We start from the raw sequence: 15,595 nt of genomic DNA, 5'->3' as shown, positions 1-15,595 counted from the left end.
CTGCCAAAAAAAACAAAAAAACAAGAAGAGATACTCTCATGCCATCATCAGGCTCTCTATCTTGCGAGGCCAGGAATTCAAAAGACTTGTCACTTTTGAAAATCAGGAGAGTGTGATGTGTCATTGAGGAAGGGCTTCTTTCTTCTTTCGTCGTTCTCCTTGTGTGTCCCTTCCACTGACTGACAGCTAGGGATGGGAGTTTGTGTTGGTGAAGACAGAATACATCTTTTGTCTGCTTGGTTATACATGCCGTGTTTTGTCTTCGCTACCCCTGGACAGCACTGACACATTGAGGTTTTCATTAGCCGTAAGCAGTTGGCAAAGAAGAGGGATGAACTTGTGCGCGTCAGTCTGTTTCCATCCCTGCCTGTGCGCGTGTGCTTCTACGCTGGACCGACTTGTATACTGTAAGATTAGCATGGAGGGGGTACATGTGTCTGCCTGTATGGGTGTGAGTGTTCACCATTACGCTTTAGTGTGTGTTATACTCAGAGGTTTGCTCCAAAGGCGAATAAATCAGTGATGCCTGGGATAAGGCCGTGGCCCCTCCTCAAACTGCACAGACAAGCTGAGAGGCTCATTAATCAAACGGCCAGTCACAGATGTGATGGCTTCCACACAAACCGCCAGCAGACTGTGAAAGTCACATCCAACAGAGTCAACTGTCAGCCAGGCAGGCAGGCTGCACTTTCCTCCCCACCCATTCTCTTTCCCCTCTGTTGTATTTATCTCTCACTCTCCCTTTACCTCTTCTCACCTCCAGCATGAAACCTTAGCGTAATACATTTGAAATATTTGTCTCGACCCTCTAAAAACGATCTCGAGGGTCGAGGAGAATCCATCTTCTCAGAGAGTGGTCATGGGCAAACCATTGTAAGGGCATGAGCCATCAGTCATTACTGTACATTGATCTGCTCTATGTGGTTACAGCACAGCTGAACACCTTTTCTTTGACCTGTGCTACACAGATTCCACTGTATACTACAGAACTTGTAATTCATTCATTCTATGAAGGTTGAAAATGGAGCATAAATTCTTGTTTGGTAAAGTCAAAGAGCATGTTTTTTTGTTTAGTTTGATTATTGAAAGTGTAAAACTGCTATTCTAACTTTCAGTACTGATGCCACAAGGCAAGCTTGTCAGCAGAATTATCTGCTTATCCTTTATGTATTGTTAACTTACTCCTCCTGACCTCTTAAATTTCTTTTATTTTAATTATAATTTCACATCATTTCATAATATAAATAGCAAGCTCTGTAAATGTTCCAAATTGAAACCTTGGGTGGATAAATAGTTGGAGAGATTTTAGCACCACAGCTAAAAAAAAATGCTACATAATCTACTGCAAAACCCTCCAAGGGTGGATAGAAATGCTGGATGGAGCTGGGATAAGACAAAGCCACCCGTTTCTGATTAAAAATGGCAAGTCCCAAGGCTCCTGAAATACACTTGGGTATTTGATGCTGCAAATAAAGACAGTATTCCACACAACAATGGGAAGCTATGCTTTTGTCTTTACTGTGGATAATTGTGTTCAAGGGAAGGAATTTCTCCTGTTATGGTGCCAGAGTTTTGAGGATGACACCAGTGAAGTTGGAGCATTGCAGCATTCAACTGTCATGCAAGATTGCTTGAGCCTATATAAACTATATAAATGCTATTATTCAGTAATTATATTGCTAATTTAACAGTTTTTCACTTGTGTCACTACACCTGACTTTGCTCACTTTGGAACAACTTTTTTTCTTTCAAATTCTAGATGTCTGCTGTGTATTTAATTTTTGTGAGCTCTGTCAGCAAAATAGCACCATATTTCGCCCCTGGAACAAGTTTTGTCAACTAGTTTAGATAGACTGGGATTCTGTTCAAGAAGTGGTAGAGTGTTTGACACTGTTGCCATGTTTCCTACTGATTTGCTGAGATGATTTTAGCTGACTACAGCAGCCCATTGTCAGGAGCCAGTTTGCAACGTCTGTTCCTGTTCATCATTGTATGTTTTTCCTTCTTTTTCACTATTCCATGTGGCATATTTTATTCAAACCCTCTGGAGACAAAACTGAGTTAGACTTTTAGCTAACAGAATGTGTTTGTTTGTTTGATGGTTACATTCAAAGATGACACTACAAAACTAATCACACATATAAAATATACAGTTTTGAATTTTTTATGTGTATGTCCTATATGTTTCTTGAGACACAAATAAAGCTGTGGGATAAATGAGAGATCTCTATGATTCCAGAATTTTTTTATTAGTTAAATATAACATGCTGAAGCTCGCTATACTCGTCCAGTATAAGTCACTCCAGACAAAGTCATATATTAAATTTCTAAACCATAGCGTGTGTCCTTCTGTGTGAAACTTTAAGGGTTTGCTTTGGTGGTACATCATGTGGTTGTATCTTGTCGCCAGGCTCATTAGCCCATCGGTGGCGCCCAACCAGCCCTAGCCAATCGCTGCTTTGGACTTGGCTCTGCCATTTGCATGTGGTCCAGGAAGAGATAATTAGAGGGATCTCTGCCTGTCACTGTTAATCTGGGACTTAGTGAAGGGCTGTGATGCCGACATGCTGATGGACTGACACACATGTCTACACACACACGGTATGGTGTCATGCTTGTGTATACACACTCACACACAAAGATTCCAAAAGGAAATACAGTACCTCCACACTCAGCAAGTCTATTTGCACAGACTAACATATGCAAACACATCTCACTCATCCACACTTTTTTTTATTAACACTCTTTTTGAGTTGTCTTTTTTTTCATCTTTCTTATCTGTGATCCTGCAGCACGTAACTGTAAAATAGATCAGGCTCTTCTCCATTGGTATGTGAATGATCGCATGTTGATTCACTGGCTGTTTACACCAGTTGTACTACGCTGTTGACAGAGGTTTTAGATCCCTGTTCAGATAGACTGTGCGCTTGTTGCTTCCCAAACAGGCAGAATGCTCAGTAAGCCTTTTGAACAAGCCCAGCTGTCAGCCCTATATACAGCACTTTCACACGCACATCGATATGAACACATCCCAGCAAACATGTACATGTGCTCATGCGCTGGCACACCCACAACTACACACACACTAAAAAAAACACACACATAAACACATTTCTGATTGGCAGGCCTCCTGTTTCCCCATAATTCCAACTGATTTATCCAATCAATCTCACTTGGAAAGCTGCTAAAGCGTTGACTAATATTAAGAGTAGAACATGTGACAATTAAAACATCCTTAAGGTAATTACAGAGCTGGTTTAGCAGCAAACAACTGAAGCATTTTATACATTCAGCATGTTGCCTGTATGTTTTATTTGTACCTGTTTGAAAGTTAATCGGGGGAAATGAGGTACATCTGTGAATGTTCCCACCGTTAATGCACATGTCACATATTATGTAAAAAATCACGTCATTAGCTGAATGTGTCTATGCAAATATTGACTCCCCTCATCTAATTGAATATCATAGACAGTGTTTCATCTTGTACAAGCATAGCATATGCAACAGGGGTGGATAAATGTTCCTGTCATTTCAAAGCCTGTATTCTACAGATAGTCCTTTTTGTACAACTAAATGGTGCATGTTGAGAGCAGGGTTGAGTACCATTGCCGACCTCATCAGTCTGCTCTGTGACCCTGTGTCACCACTGATGGCACATAATAGTTGACACTTGACTTTAGGGGCTCTTTAAGTGCCAAGACTGCCCAAGGCCCTGGATTCATATTCTAATGCAGTCATCTTTGTATTCTGTGTCTCTACCCTTTGTCCAGCAACCTTTGCTACATTTATTTAATTTTTTTTTTTTTTTTTTTTGTCCTTTCTTCATGATTCTGTTTTTTCACATTGCATAAAAAAAGTACACACACACACAGAGAGAAAGAGAGAGAGAGAGAGCACTCATTTTGCAGAACTGAAATAATCTTCCCATCCATTCTGCACCTGTGGTATTACAGGTGCACACAGAGCTGCACTTCTCTTGACACTTCTGTCTAAAGACAGCAGGAGTCCAGCTGGAAACAACCCTTACTTATCAGTATCCTCCCAGTTTCACTCAGCGGCGCTCTGGTCCTACCTTTACATGGTTTTGCTACTAAAACCTATTTAATACTGAAGAATAGAGCTTAGAAAGGGGGATTGTTTAGACTTAGATCAAACTGACAGAGAACAAGTCTATCGATTGCTATTCCTCAACTCTAATTTGGCCACACAGGACCTTAAGAGTTTTACTTGCAATCTCCAGTTGAATATTTATTTTACAGATTTTAAAAATCTTTACTATGTCAATTTGCATGATATTGCTTTAACTCTGGGTTGTTCTTATGTCACCATGCCATACTTTTACTATCAGTAATTCAGATCCATTATGTTGTAATCAGTTCAAAATGCACCCTGTAATGTGCTATTTACAGTAGAACACAATAGGTCCAGAGTCTCTTAAAAATAGTTAAGATAAAATGATAATATTAGCAATAATCAAAAAGCTATAGGTCTGTATGGTAAGCTGTCTGTGTGGCAAATGGCAAATGTGTGCTTGCACCCTCCCACTCGGTTTCCCAACCTTTGTAGCTCTTTACTGTATGTTTGTTTCAACTCTGTCTCCTTTTACCTGCTCTTGCTTCCCCTCTCTGCTATCTTCTCAGACAAACCATCATGGGTCATGTTTTTCTGAGTCTTTGATCACAGAGTAGTCTTTCAGCATGTTGACTACAAGGCCTCTCACCTCCCCAATGGTTGTTGTAAAAAAAAAAAAGAAAGCACACTTATCTGCCTTCTATGATGTTGATGGTTGAAAGCATCTTGAAAGACTGTGTGTGTGCTTCTGTGTGTGTTTGTGTCAGTCCACTTTGACATGATGAAAGACTTTGTTACAGCACTGGTTTGTGATCAGCTGCAGCTACATTGTGGCTTTGCTTTCAGCTGGCTCATCTGCAAGGCAATCTTGCATCCAACATCTGTCTGTTAATTATCAAATGACATTGCCATAATTTGGTAAAAAAAAAACAAATAATTTTGCAGTTTGAGTTCTCATTATGAGATTAACATATACCTCTCTTTAAAAACTTGTGGTAAGAATAGACATATGTTCTTGTTCTGTTACTGTATATAACGACGGTCCGATCCTCGGCTGCAGAAGCTAGCTCTAGTGACATAGAACGTCACCTCTCTGGCAGGGAAGGGACATTAGCTGATGTGCGAGGTTGAGAGGTTCCAGCTACATATAGTTGAACTCGCCTCGACACTTTACCCGGACTCTGGAACCAGTGTCATCTAGAAGGGCTGGACCCTCTTCCATTCTGGAGTTGCTCCCAGTGAGAGGCGCAGAGCAGATGTGGGCATACTCATTACCCCCCAACTTAGTGCCTGTACATTGGGGTTTACCCTGGTGGACGTGAGGGTAGCCTTCCTCTGCCTTCGGGTGGAGAGACTGATCCTCCAGGAGGGACCTGGTGGGGTGTAATTGAGAGGAACGCCCCCCTTGATCTAAATCTGAATATATATATATATGGGATGGCCCTGATGTGACAGCTTTTGATGTTAGCCCAAGTTGACATAAGGGAAAAAAAAAAAAAAACCCAGGCACAGCGCTGAATTTTTTTTTTTTCTGAGGTGAATTGACTTTGCAGAAATCAATAATTTCCTCCTTCATTTTCTTTAAAAAAACATCTTTGTTTTCCTCAATGTCTTTGCTTTGTCATGACTGTTAAGAAAAGTCTGTTTTATTGAATTTGCCACAGGAGACATTTAGAGATCTTGATGGATTGTTTGTAGACAGGACTTAGACTTGTTGGAAGCATCTCTGCTTTTTAGTTGCCCCTCACCCCTTGGCATTATGAATACAGGTCTACCCTTTACAGCAGATTGAACAGTGAGTAGTTTTATTTGGCATATTGTGCTGATACATGGCAGTATATAAGGATGCCAGTTACAATCATAGAAGAGGACATTTAGGTTACTGTCGAGCCTCCCTGTCCTGTCTCTTCATGTCAGGTCTCCTATCACTCCATCTGTTTTGTAATCTGTCTCATCTTCATCTTGAGTTTAACTAGTAATGAAGAAGAAGTGGTCATGGGGGATACATAGGGTAATGGTGTGTGTATTTGTGCGTGCAAGTGTATAGGTTGGTATTTGTCTGCATTCACACTAGGATAGTCCAGTAGACTCAGTACAACTGGAGACTCGGTTTAGTTAGGGGGAGCCAATCCCTAGACAGATTACCTTCACACTGCACTAACAAATCGGACTATGGAGATAACGTGTTCCATTCACCATCAGAGGCGGCTCTACACCAAGAAATACTGGCGGAGAAGATGAGAGAAGACTTTGCTTTGTAGCTCTCTTCCTGTATTTGGTCTGCTTGAAGTAGGCTGAGGCCTGTGTTTGTAGGTGGACCAAGTCTGCTTCTTTGATCCGAATCAGAATTAATTTGCTTATTCACATTTCCCCAAACTAAGCATGTTTTCAGAGCAAACAAACTAGAATTCGAATAAAAAAGGTTGCTGTGAATTCACCCTGAGTTAGAGCCTTGCATGCGTGTATATGCGTGTGTGTCTAGCATGTCCTCCCTGAGTCTCAGTGTAACCCTGGGGTAGTACCTTGCAATCAGTCTGCCTGCCTCACCCTTCTGACTGAGTATATCTCCAATAAGTCCTTTAAAAAGAGCCATCCTCATCACTGGGCAGTAGACCTTCCCTCTGCCCCTAACTGTTTTCAAGGTTTCTGCACCCTTTCCATTTTGACTTTATCCTTCATATGCACCTTCCTGCACATGTGTCTCATAAAAGAGTCTGCTTGTTGGAGGTTTTACCTTCCTCTTAGGTCTTTTTTTTTTTTTCAAGGTGAGACCTTCCCAGTTCCCTACATATGGAATTCTACCTGCCTTTCATCCTCTACTAAAGCTCATTTGACATAGGAGAGGAAGTTTAAAGGTGGCTCAACTCCCTCTTCTCTTTCATTCTCTTTCTCTCAAGGTGTGTCCTTTCCTGCTGTCATATTTTCCTTTTCTCTTCTCCAACTTGTCATCACTTACAACCACACGCATGCACACATAAACACACTGTCACTCTTAGATCCTTAAGAGAAATCACTGAGTAGAAGTTCAGCCTTAACACCTTGTATTCACCTGTCTTTATCTTTTGTTCTCTCCTAGAAAAATCTAAACATATCCTCCAAATGGGTGTCTGTAGGGTACATAGTTTTGATGCCCACATGCCTAGTTGAGAAGTCAAAATGCCTGCGGTAGTCTTGGAGCCTGCCAACTGCAAAGGCATTTCAAAGAGGTGCTCTACAAACTATTTCCATATGTGAGTGTATATGATGTAATTTTGCCAATATGAGACCAAGCATGTTCTAATGATTGTCAAAGGAAAATTCCAAAAAAAGAAATAAAAAGAAAAATTTTAAAAATTTACAAGTATTTAAAATAAATTAATTACTAAAACAGTTTCCAGAATGACATTTTTTTTTTTAAATCTGTTGCTAAATAATAATTGACAAAACTTCCACACATTGATTTCCACACTATCAATTTTCTGCTGTTCTGCATACACTCAGTGCTACTCACATAATGAAGGTTAAAATTAGCTTGAGCTAAAAAATGTGAGGGGTTTTAGGCATGCCCTTTGTTTCACACAAACTTTCCACAAAATTGCTTCAACCATTAGTCCTCCATAAATCCACCAATTCTTTGCACGCAGGTTGTGCATACCTCAACCCAAGAAAAATAACACGGCCATAAAGCTAGTGCCTCAATGAAATGAACACTTGCCAAATGAATGAGGTAATGCAAGTTCATTTTAAATGCCTTGAACTGTGGACAAAGCATGTTGCACTCAGCACTGCGGCAATGTGGGAAATGTAAAAGGCCTCACATTTATCCCAAAGTAGACGATGCCTGTTGCAGACAGTGATAGTTTTTTAATCATTATGAAGAAACAGTAAGTGTAAAGCTAAACACAATTATTTTGCAAATTAAAGGCAGTAAGGCATTTTTAGTGAGTTAAAAAGTACACTGCTGTTGCAGAAACAGTTCTAATAATGGACAAAAAGACTCACTGGTCTCATGTTACTCATCAGTCTTACCAGATAGGTTTCCCTTTTGCATTTCCTGTTAGATTTTTGTTCATTGCTGCCTCCCTAAAAATGTATTTATGTAGCGCTAACTTGTTTTGTAACATAGCCACTGCTTTAATTATATTTAAATTTTAATCCTACCAAAGGGCTATGAGTGAACTTAGGAAGCGCATTTATTGCACAAAAAATATAATTGTCAGTTAACGTTTTCAGATGCATTCATTACCTCCACCAGTGTGGAAGTTATGTTTTCGTCTGTCTGTTAGCAACATAACTCAAAAAGTGATGGTCAGATTTTGATGAAATTTTCAAGAAATCTCTGAAGTTGAATAAATAATAAGTCATTAGACTTTTGGGGGGTGATCCGGATCACTGCCTGGAATTTTTTGATGCTAAAACCACCGACATTCCAATACCCCCTACAACCACCAGGGGGGGTATTTTACCAACATGCGACTGTTAAGAGATAAGTAATTTACATCTGAAATATTTATATGAACACTAGATTTATGACTTAAACATGTTACAAATAGTTTTGAAAGGGTTAACAAAATTATTCAAATGAATAAGAAACACACACATGCAGTGACAAACACTCATGCTGTACACAGACTGTGTGCTGGCACTTCATGCATATTCTTGTGATTTTGTTTTTGTTTTTCCACACTTGCATTTGATGACATTGTTTGCCCTCGTTCCCTGGCTCAGCATTGTTGGCATGCTGGACCCGCTTAGTGGTGGTGACAGGTCTGGGATGTGCTCACTGTGCAGCTGCTTGCAGAGCTCAACAATAATGAACGCACGCCGGGTCATTCTGGCATCGATGCAGCTATACGCATTGAGTGCAGTGATGTCCAAAACGTTATAGAACACTGCAACAGGCCATCTTCTAGTTGCAGCTGGAGATGAATACTGCCTCAGCATCGTGTCAAGGATCTCTACTCCTAACTTGGTCCTATTGTAGTAAGAGGAACTGATAATTTTCCCCCCATCTGAGTCTCCCTCATTCTTTTGTTGGAGCATAACTAAAGCTTATTCTGCATTCATTCTTCTGCTTCTGATCATTACCTCTGCCAAGCCACTGGTTATGTTTTAAGTAGCGTTGGTTTGTCTGTCTGTTAGCAACATAACTCAAAAAGTTATTGATGGATTTTTATGAAATGTTTAGGAAATATCCAAAATAAATAATGAGTGGTTAGATTTAGGGGTGATCCAGATCACTTCCTGGATCCAGGAATTTTTTTAAAGAATTCTTTACGTTGGGTATATAGGGATAGTTTTGCCATTAGAGCTTCTAGCTCAAAAATAATGGCCGCAATCACTGGCAAAAAAAAATTATAATTACTTTGCGGAGGTTTGTGCTCTCTGAGTGCTTCTACTTATCAAAGTTGTGCAAAGCATGAGATAAATTTGTACATTTTCTCATTATGTTAAATAATAATTAGCTTGGCTTTCCTATGAAAACATATTTGCTATTATAATTTAATTACACATAGATGTAATTTGTAAGATCAAGGTTGCTGCTTTTTATCAGTTCATTCAGCGCATTCACTATATAACACAAGTCTAGGTATAATGGTGGAGTTAGTGGCCAAGTTAGAGGCATGTTAGTGGCTAGCAAAAATGGAAACAACCATATATGTTACCAAGTTTTTTCTACTTATTTATTGATTATTTAATATTTATTTATTATGTTTTTTTTGTTTGTTGGTTTTCATAGCCAACATGAACCACTGTAAAACAAATGTTAGCGAATTATCAATTTGTTTTTTTAATGGCCTAAGGGTAACTAACCGGCCTTTATATAGCCTTTCTTTTTCTTTTTTATCTTGACCATTCAAAGCTGCTTTACAGTACCCATTGACCCATTCACACAAACATTCATATGGCACATCAGCAGCGTACCTCTTATCTATCATTCTGTCATTCCTGAGCCTCAGCAGCCCCACACAGTATATGCCAAGTACTGGTGCATGGTAATATTCCGAGGGGCATCAAGCATTCTCCCATGGAATGAGATTTTCAGGAATTTGTTTCAGTATGGTACATTTTGATTACTCTTTCAAGGCAGGGATGCTTAGCCTGTTTGTCTGGATGTGAGAATAGTTGCTCATTTAGGTGATCCATCATGTGTGTAAAACTTTTACTTCATCAGAACTTATTCACGGTAACGACTTTTTCCACTTTTTCAATTACAATTCTTCAAAATGCTCATAAAAAACTAAATAATCATTTATTTTGATTAATTCTTTATCAACCAGCATTTTTAGACATTTGATATATTATGAAAAAACTAATGTTAATATCTGATACAACATCAGCAATTGGAAGAACAATTCAAATGTATGAACACATAATTTAATCCAATAAACACTAAGATTTAGTACGATGTAGAGATGGCTTATCACTTCCTCTTGATGTGGTTGTGTCCCTTGAGTGGGCATTCAGTTTCTCTATTTCTGTGTCTGTATGACTGAGAACAGATGCGGCTGATATCTGTGTTATCTTAGCAAGGAAATGCTCAGTTTGTGGAAGGGGAGCTACTTTTGGGAATCATTCTGGTGTTATTCTATGCAAGATTGCGTGTGTTTGTGTGTATACGGGTACATGAATTTGCGTCAGAGATCATTTACAAAGGGATCAGCCCTGGGGTTGTCGATTTATTGCTGTAGTGGAGGGAGAGAAAAGGGGTGAAGCCAAGTGGGTTCATAGCAGATGAAGCAAACAGCCAACTCGCTCGAAAACCTCAGCTTACTTTTCTCTGTAGTTCACAGTTCACTATTTATTTATTTATTCATTTATTTGTATTGGGGGCAAATATATGTTCAGTGGTCGTTGGATATCAGTGACAGGGAGGATCAAAAAGCAACGCCACAAATGAAGCTGTCAAAGTGGCCCGACAGCTGGGTCCCGAGGCGAACATCCCTCACTCGCACATTTTATTATGATCGCAGAGAAACCTCACAGCAAGAAAGAAAGAAAAAAGGAGAAGAAAGAAAACCATCATCTCCTCAGCAAGAGAGGGAAAAAAACAAGAGACAAAAAGAGTCCTGCGGTATCATTGCCGTTCATGATAGAATGAATTATGAATGTGTGAAGGGGATTAGGGTACAATGGTTGAAGTCAAAAGGATCCTCGCCTAGTTCCCTCACCCTCAGACCGGCAACTAATTAGCACTTTCAGCACTACTGTATGATCTCATTAATGTGAATGCTGCTTATGTAATGTGCATGCAAATGCACTTGCTTACATACACACATTGCAGTATAATTATATAAAGCAATTCAACATGTAAACTATATTGTTTATTGTTAAGCAAATACAGTTAGACTGATTAATCAAAGGTTGCAGTAATTCTGCATGTTGCTTCAGCTTTGCTGCACAGTCTTTAGGGTTTCCCCTTAAGTCTTACAAATATGTGAGCAATTTGACTCTTTGTGATGATTGTCAAGTCTTGATAGATAGATTATTTCTATTTTTACATTTCCTCAGTGGCTAAAAAAACATCTCAGGATCATACTAATGGTACAAATAAATAATGTTTTAAAAGTCAGGAATATCTTCCTTTTTTCATAATTGCACAGACTGTTTGTATAGTAGATACAGTTCACATCAGCTCATTAGGATCCACATGGTGAGATATAGGGAGAGAGAGAAGAAAGGGGGGAGGGAGCAGGGAGAGGGTAAGGGTAGATAATTAGACAGAATTAAGCCATCTCTTTTAATCTAGCTTCTGAAAGAAAGTGAGAGAGAGAGAAATAGGGAGATGTGGGTGAATGGGTGGGGGCTCTGGGGGTGAGGCCTACATATTCACCCCTCTGCTCTATGCTGCAGCCTCCCTCTCAGCCTGTCTGATACAGGGTGTGAATGTGTGGGAAAAGAGGGGCCTGGTGCCTTAGCTCAGCAGAATGGATCAGCTTGTGTTTCTGGAGCTCTAGAAGTGTCCCATTGTCATGATGTCACTGCAACTCAAGAAGACTGACCTCTGACCTCGATGAATTCATGGAAGCCCGATGCAGCACCCCCACAACGCCAAAAAGGGCCAGATTGCCAGTAGGTGCCCACTAGGGGGTACCCAAGCCTTTTGCTGTGGAATTTGAGGTGCTCGCGGCTTTGCAAAATGCAGCTGATGGTATATTTGCCAACCAATCCGTCCTTCTGTGTCCCCCTGATAAGGGGTCCTTTCCTCACACTACTCTACTCCCTTTGCCTGTTTTCCTTCAGTTGCTTTGCCATTTCAGCCAGCCAAGGCTTGTTTCTCTCTCTAGCGCTCTCATTCTCTCTCTCTCTCTCTCTCTCTCTCTCTCTCTCTCTCTCTCTCTCTCTTTCCTACATGCAATGTATCGCATCCATGAATATTGTGAGTGCCGCCAGATGTCGCAAATACATCATCTGAGGGATACGGTAGTGATGGAAAAAAGTCAAGGCACGTACGAGTGGGGGATGTGAGCTGACTTGAGCTTTCTGTGCGTTTGTGTGTGTGCGTGCGTTTTTGTCACTGTATGCCAGCATTCATTTGTGTGAGTGTGTGTCTCTGTTTTTCAGTGTGTGTGTGTGTGTGTGTGTGTCATTGCATGTGTATAAGTGCAGCTGGGTGAGTGTGTCCCTTTTGTGTGCATTCGCATGTGTGGAGGTCACAGCAGGTCAGCATATTGTCCCTCAGATGTTTGATATTTTATGTATAAGAGGCTGGCTACTGCGAGAGGATAAGCACATTCCCGACAGAGGCATCTCTTCACCACAATCCGCCACCTCAGCAATGTAGAGCCCAGAGTCAGATCAACAATGGAGAGAAGCTGCCTCACACCCTGAGAGGGTTGATGGGAGGAACATAGAGAAAGAGTGGCAGGGAAACTTAGAAAAAGCTAGTAGGATGGGTGTTGCTGAGGCAAGGATAGAACTGCAGCCTGATCACAATCAAACAACCATTCAGTCTGCTGTACAGCATTTAGTTATACATATTATGAACATACAACTAAAAAAATCTTCTTTACTTTTTCATTTATGAATGAATGAAACCAAGAAAAAAAAGTATGTTCTGTTGCAGGTGTGTTTGCATGTTTGGATGCTTGCCGGGGGCAGACAAGGGGCAGTGGCACCCAAAGATCATGTTGGGGAAGAGATTCCCCGAAGCAGGGCTATCCCAAACAGCACTCCTTTCTTTCCCCTTGAGGGGGAAAAGTTTACTGCCAGCTTGCTTTTGTAGTCTGCCTCAAAAGATTTGCGGCAGTCAGCATTAAAAGGCACAGATCTAAGGAGATGCCTCCAACTGAAATACCTACAGAAGAACGAGTGAAAGAAGAGAATGAGGAGGAGGGAGGAACTGATACAAACATTAAAGACCCAACGTTAAATGTTTCTCTTTATTTTAGCTTTGTACCCCAACAACAACAAAAATAAAAACAAAACTATCAAACATCATCTCTTGGTGCTTTTTTATTGTCTGCCAAAGCTTTGATTCACTCCTCTTTTTTCTTTTGGCCATGTTCACACTCTCCTGTTTCTATTTAGCTGTTGAAAGGTTGATTTCTTCATTCTCCTTCTGTACACAAACACACTTACGAAGACTGGTTACCAGGGTGATGATGTGGCAGATGACATCATGCTCTATGGTGGGAGTTCATGGGATGGCGGCGTGGGCTGGTGCAGCACTTCTCAATGTGTTCCCTCCATCTTTGCCTCTGTTTTTCTTCAGCGGCGTCTCTCCTGGCTCACAGCGTTGGCTTGTCCAGTGCGCCTTGTGTTCCCTGGGAAAGGGATTAATTATTCAACACACAACCTCAATTAAATTTGAATTCGGCAGTTCAAGTAACCTTTTAGCATGGCGCATTTATTATTAAGGCAGATGCTTTGGCCTGTTTAGATTTAGAGCTTATCGGATTCTTTCAGCCCCTTATCACATAGTTAGTTTACTTGTGATGGCTGTGAGGCTTGGCCTTGCCTCGGCTGGAATGTAGTAGGACATATTTTCCTTAACAGCATCGGGTAAATATTTCGCACTAAAATATTTCACTGAATATTTAGCTGTACTCGCTGATATTTTATACATTTTACATGGGACTTATGCAGAGAACGTGTGAGAAATAGTTTGTGTCCATCTGGGTTTATTTTTTAGGCAGCCACTGTAGAGAAGACAGGACAAGATGTCATTCTGACCTCCATTTTCTAGTACGATAGATATTTGGAAACTTAAGAGCTTCCATCACTTGCAAATGTCTTTTTTTCTGTCACATTCCTCTTCCCAACTCCTCTACTGAAGAGTGGAGGACCAGGAACTAAATAGTGTTAGGAACACCCAACGATAGAAACGGACAGGAAAACAAAATCAATTTTCTGAGGCTGTATTTTCGACTGATGCATAGTTACTGAATGCTCAGTGAGAGCTCCGTGACTACAGATGTTTTATACAGTCAGAGAGTGTTACATGAAAACATAAATGCTTACATTTACGCCTGCACAGAGCAGTACCACGGAACGAAACATAACAAGAAACGAGAGGAAACAGCCTTGACGGTCCCTTTCAATGATCCCCCTCCCCCAGTTCCTGTCTCCCCATTTCTCTCTTCCTCCATCAGAGGAGGTGGTGCCTTTGTCAAGCAGGAGCACAGAGACCTCACAAAGCGAGGAAAGATGTCACAACAAACAAAAACAGCATAGTAACCCCCCGAAATCTAATCAGGCGCCATTGATTCATGCTCTGAATGGAGACTGAGTACCTTGAGAGTGGCTCATCCAATAAGGCCAAAGACAGCATGACAGGGGCCTTCACAATTCAGCTGTGTAGTTCCTTGTCATTCTGTTCTCACCTTTAGACTCGACTCTATCAACTCAAAGATGATACAATCATTACTCCACTCCAACATTTTATGTCCTTTTTCAAAGTCCACTAATTTATTTGTCATGCGTGTACTAAAATCAATTAATTTTTTTCTCTCCAACATGATGTGTTGAGTATTTTTTAACACTAATAGGCTTTTTTTGTGGGAGTGTAGCGATATGAGCCTTGGATCTCTTAGTTAACCTGATTGTGCTTATGAAGGACATTTAGATTGAGCTGTTAAGTATAATATAAACCATGTTTACCTTGTGCTTCTTGTAAAAAAACAAACAAAAAAAAAAAAGCCTTCACTTTTGTGCAGTATAAAACTGAAAAGATGATTTCAGTAATTGTAAGAGTGACCAAAGTTTACACAAATTACATCACTTTTCTTTCTTCGTTTTATTATCATTATCACTGTGTTGCCTTATGTGTTCTTTGTCATACAGCCAGAAAGGGGAAAAAAATCATATTAACAGTGTAACTCTATTAACACTTATTGTAGGAATCTGTGACATTTCAAATAAAATTATTTAATCTATAATATGTGCATGCCCTTCTAAGATTGTTTTAATGCTCAATCTAATGCTACAACTTTGCACTTATTATTTGTAATGGTACTTTGGCATTATGGGGTAGAGATATTGATTTTGGAACCCAAAGCATTTATTGTAGAGGTAAATGTTATTATTTTAATATTGGAGTCAT

At 40.2% G+C, this 15,595-nt stretch overlaps 1 protein-coding gene across 4 annotated transcripts in view; it reads left to right on the top strand.

Moving 5' to 3' along the window:
* kiaa0825 (KIAA0825 ortholog) overlaps window positions 1-15,595 on the top strand; it is a 115,326-nt gene that overhangs the window by 52,867 nt on the left and 46,864 nt on the right. For 2 of the 4 annotated variants that reach the window (XM_042000326.1, XM_042000324.1), the window contains one exon: window positions 13,118-13,429. The exons of the other annotated variants lie outside the window; for them this stretch is intronic. In XM_042000326.1, the coding sequence (XP_041856260.1) occupies window positions 13,118-13,310 (193 nt within the window). In that variant the 3' untranslated portion in view covers window positions 13,311-13,429. Of the gene's footprint in view, window positions 1-13,117; window positions 13,430-15,595 lie in introns of those variants that run through there. 4 annotated transcript variants of the gene reach the window in all.

This window comes from Melanotaenia boesemani, chromosome 11, assembly GCF_017639745.1.
Source record: "Melanotaenia boesemani isolate fMelBoe1 chromosome 11, fMelBoe1.pri, whole genome shotgun sequence".
Lineage (NCBI taxonomy): Eukaryota > Metazoa > Chordata > Actinopteri > Atheriniformes > Melanotaeniidae > Melanotaenia > Melanotaenia boesemani.
The sequence above is the reverse complement of the archived record's forward strand: the minus strand, read 5'-3'. Positions and strand labels throughout refer to the sequence as shown.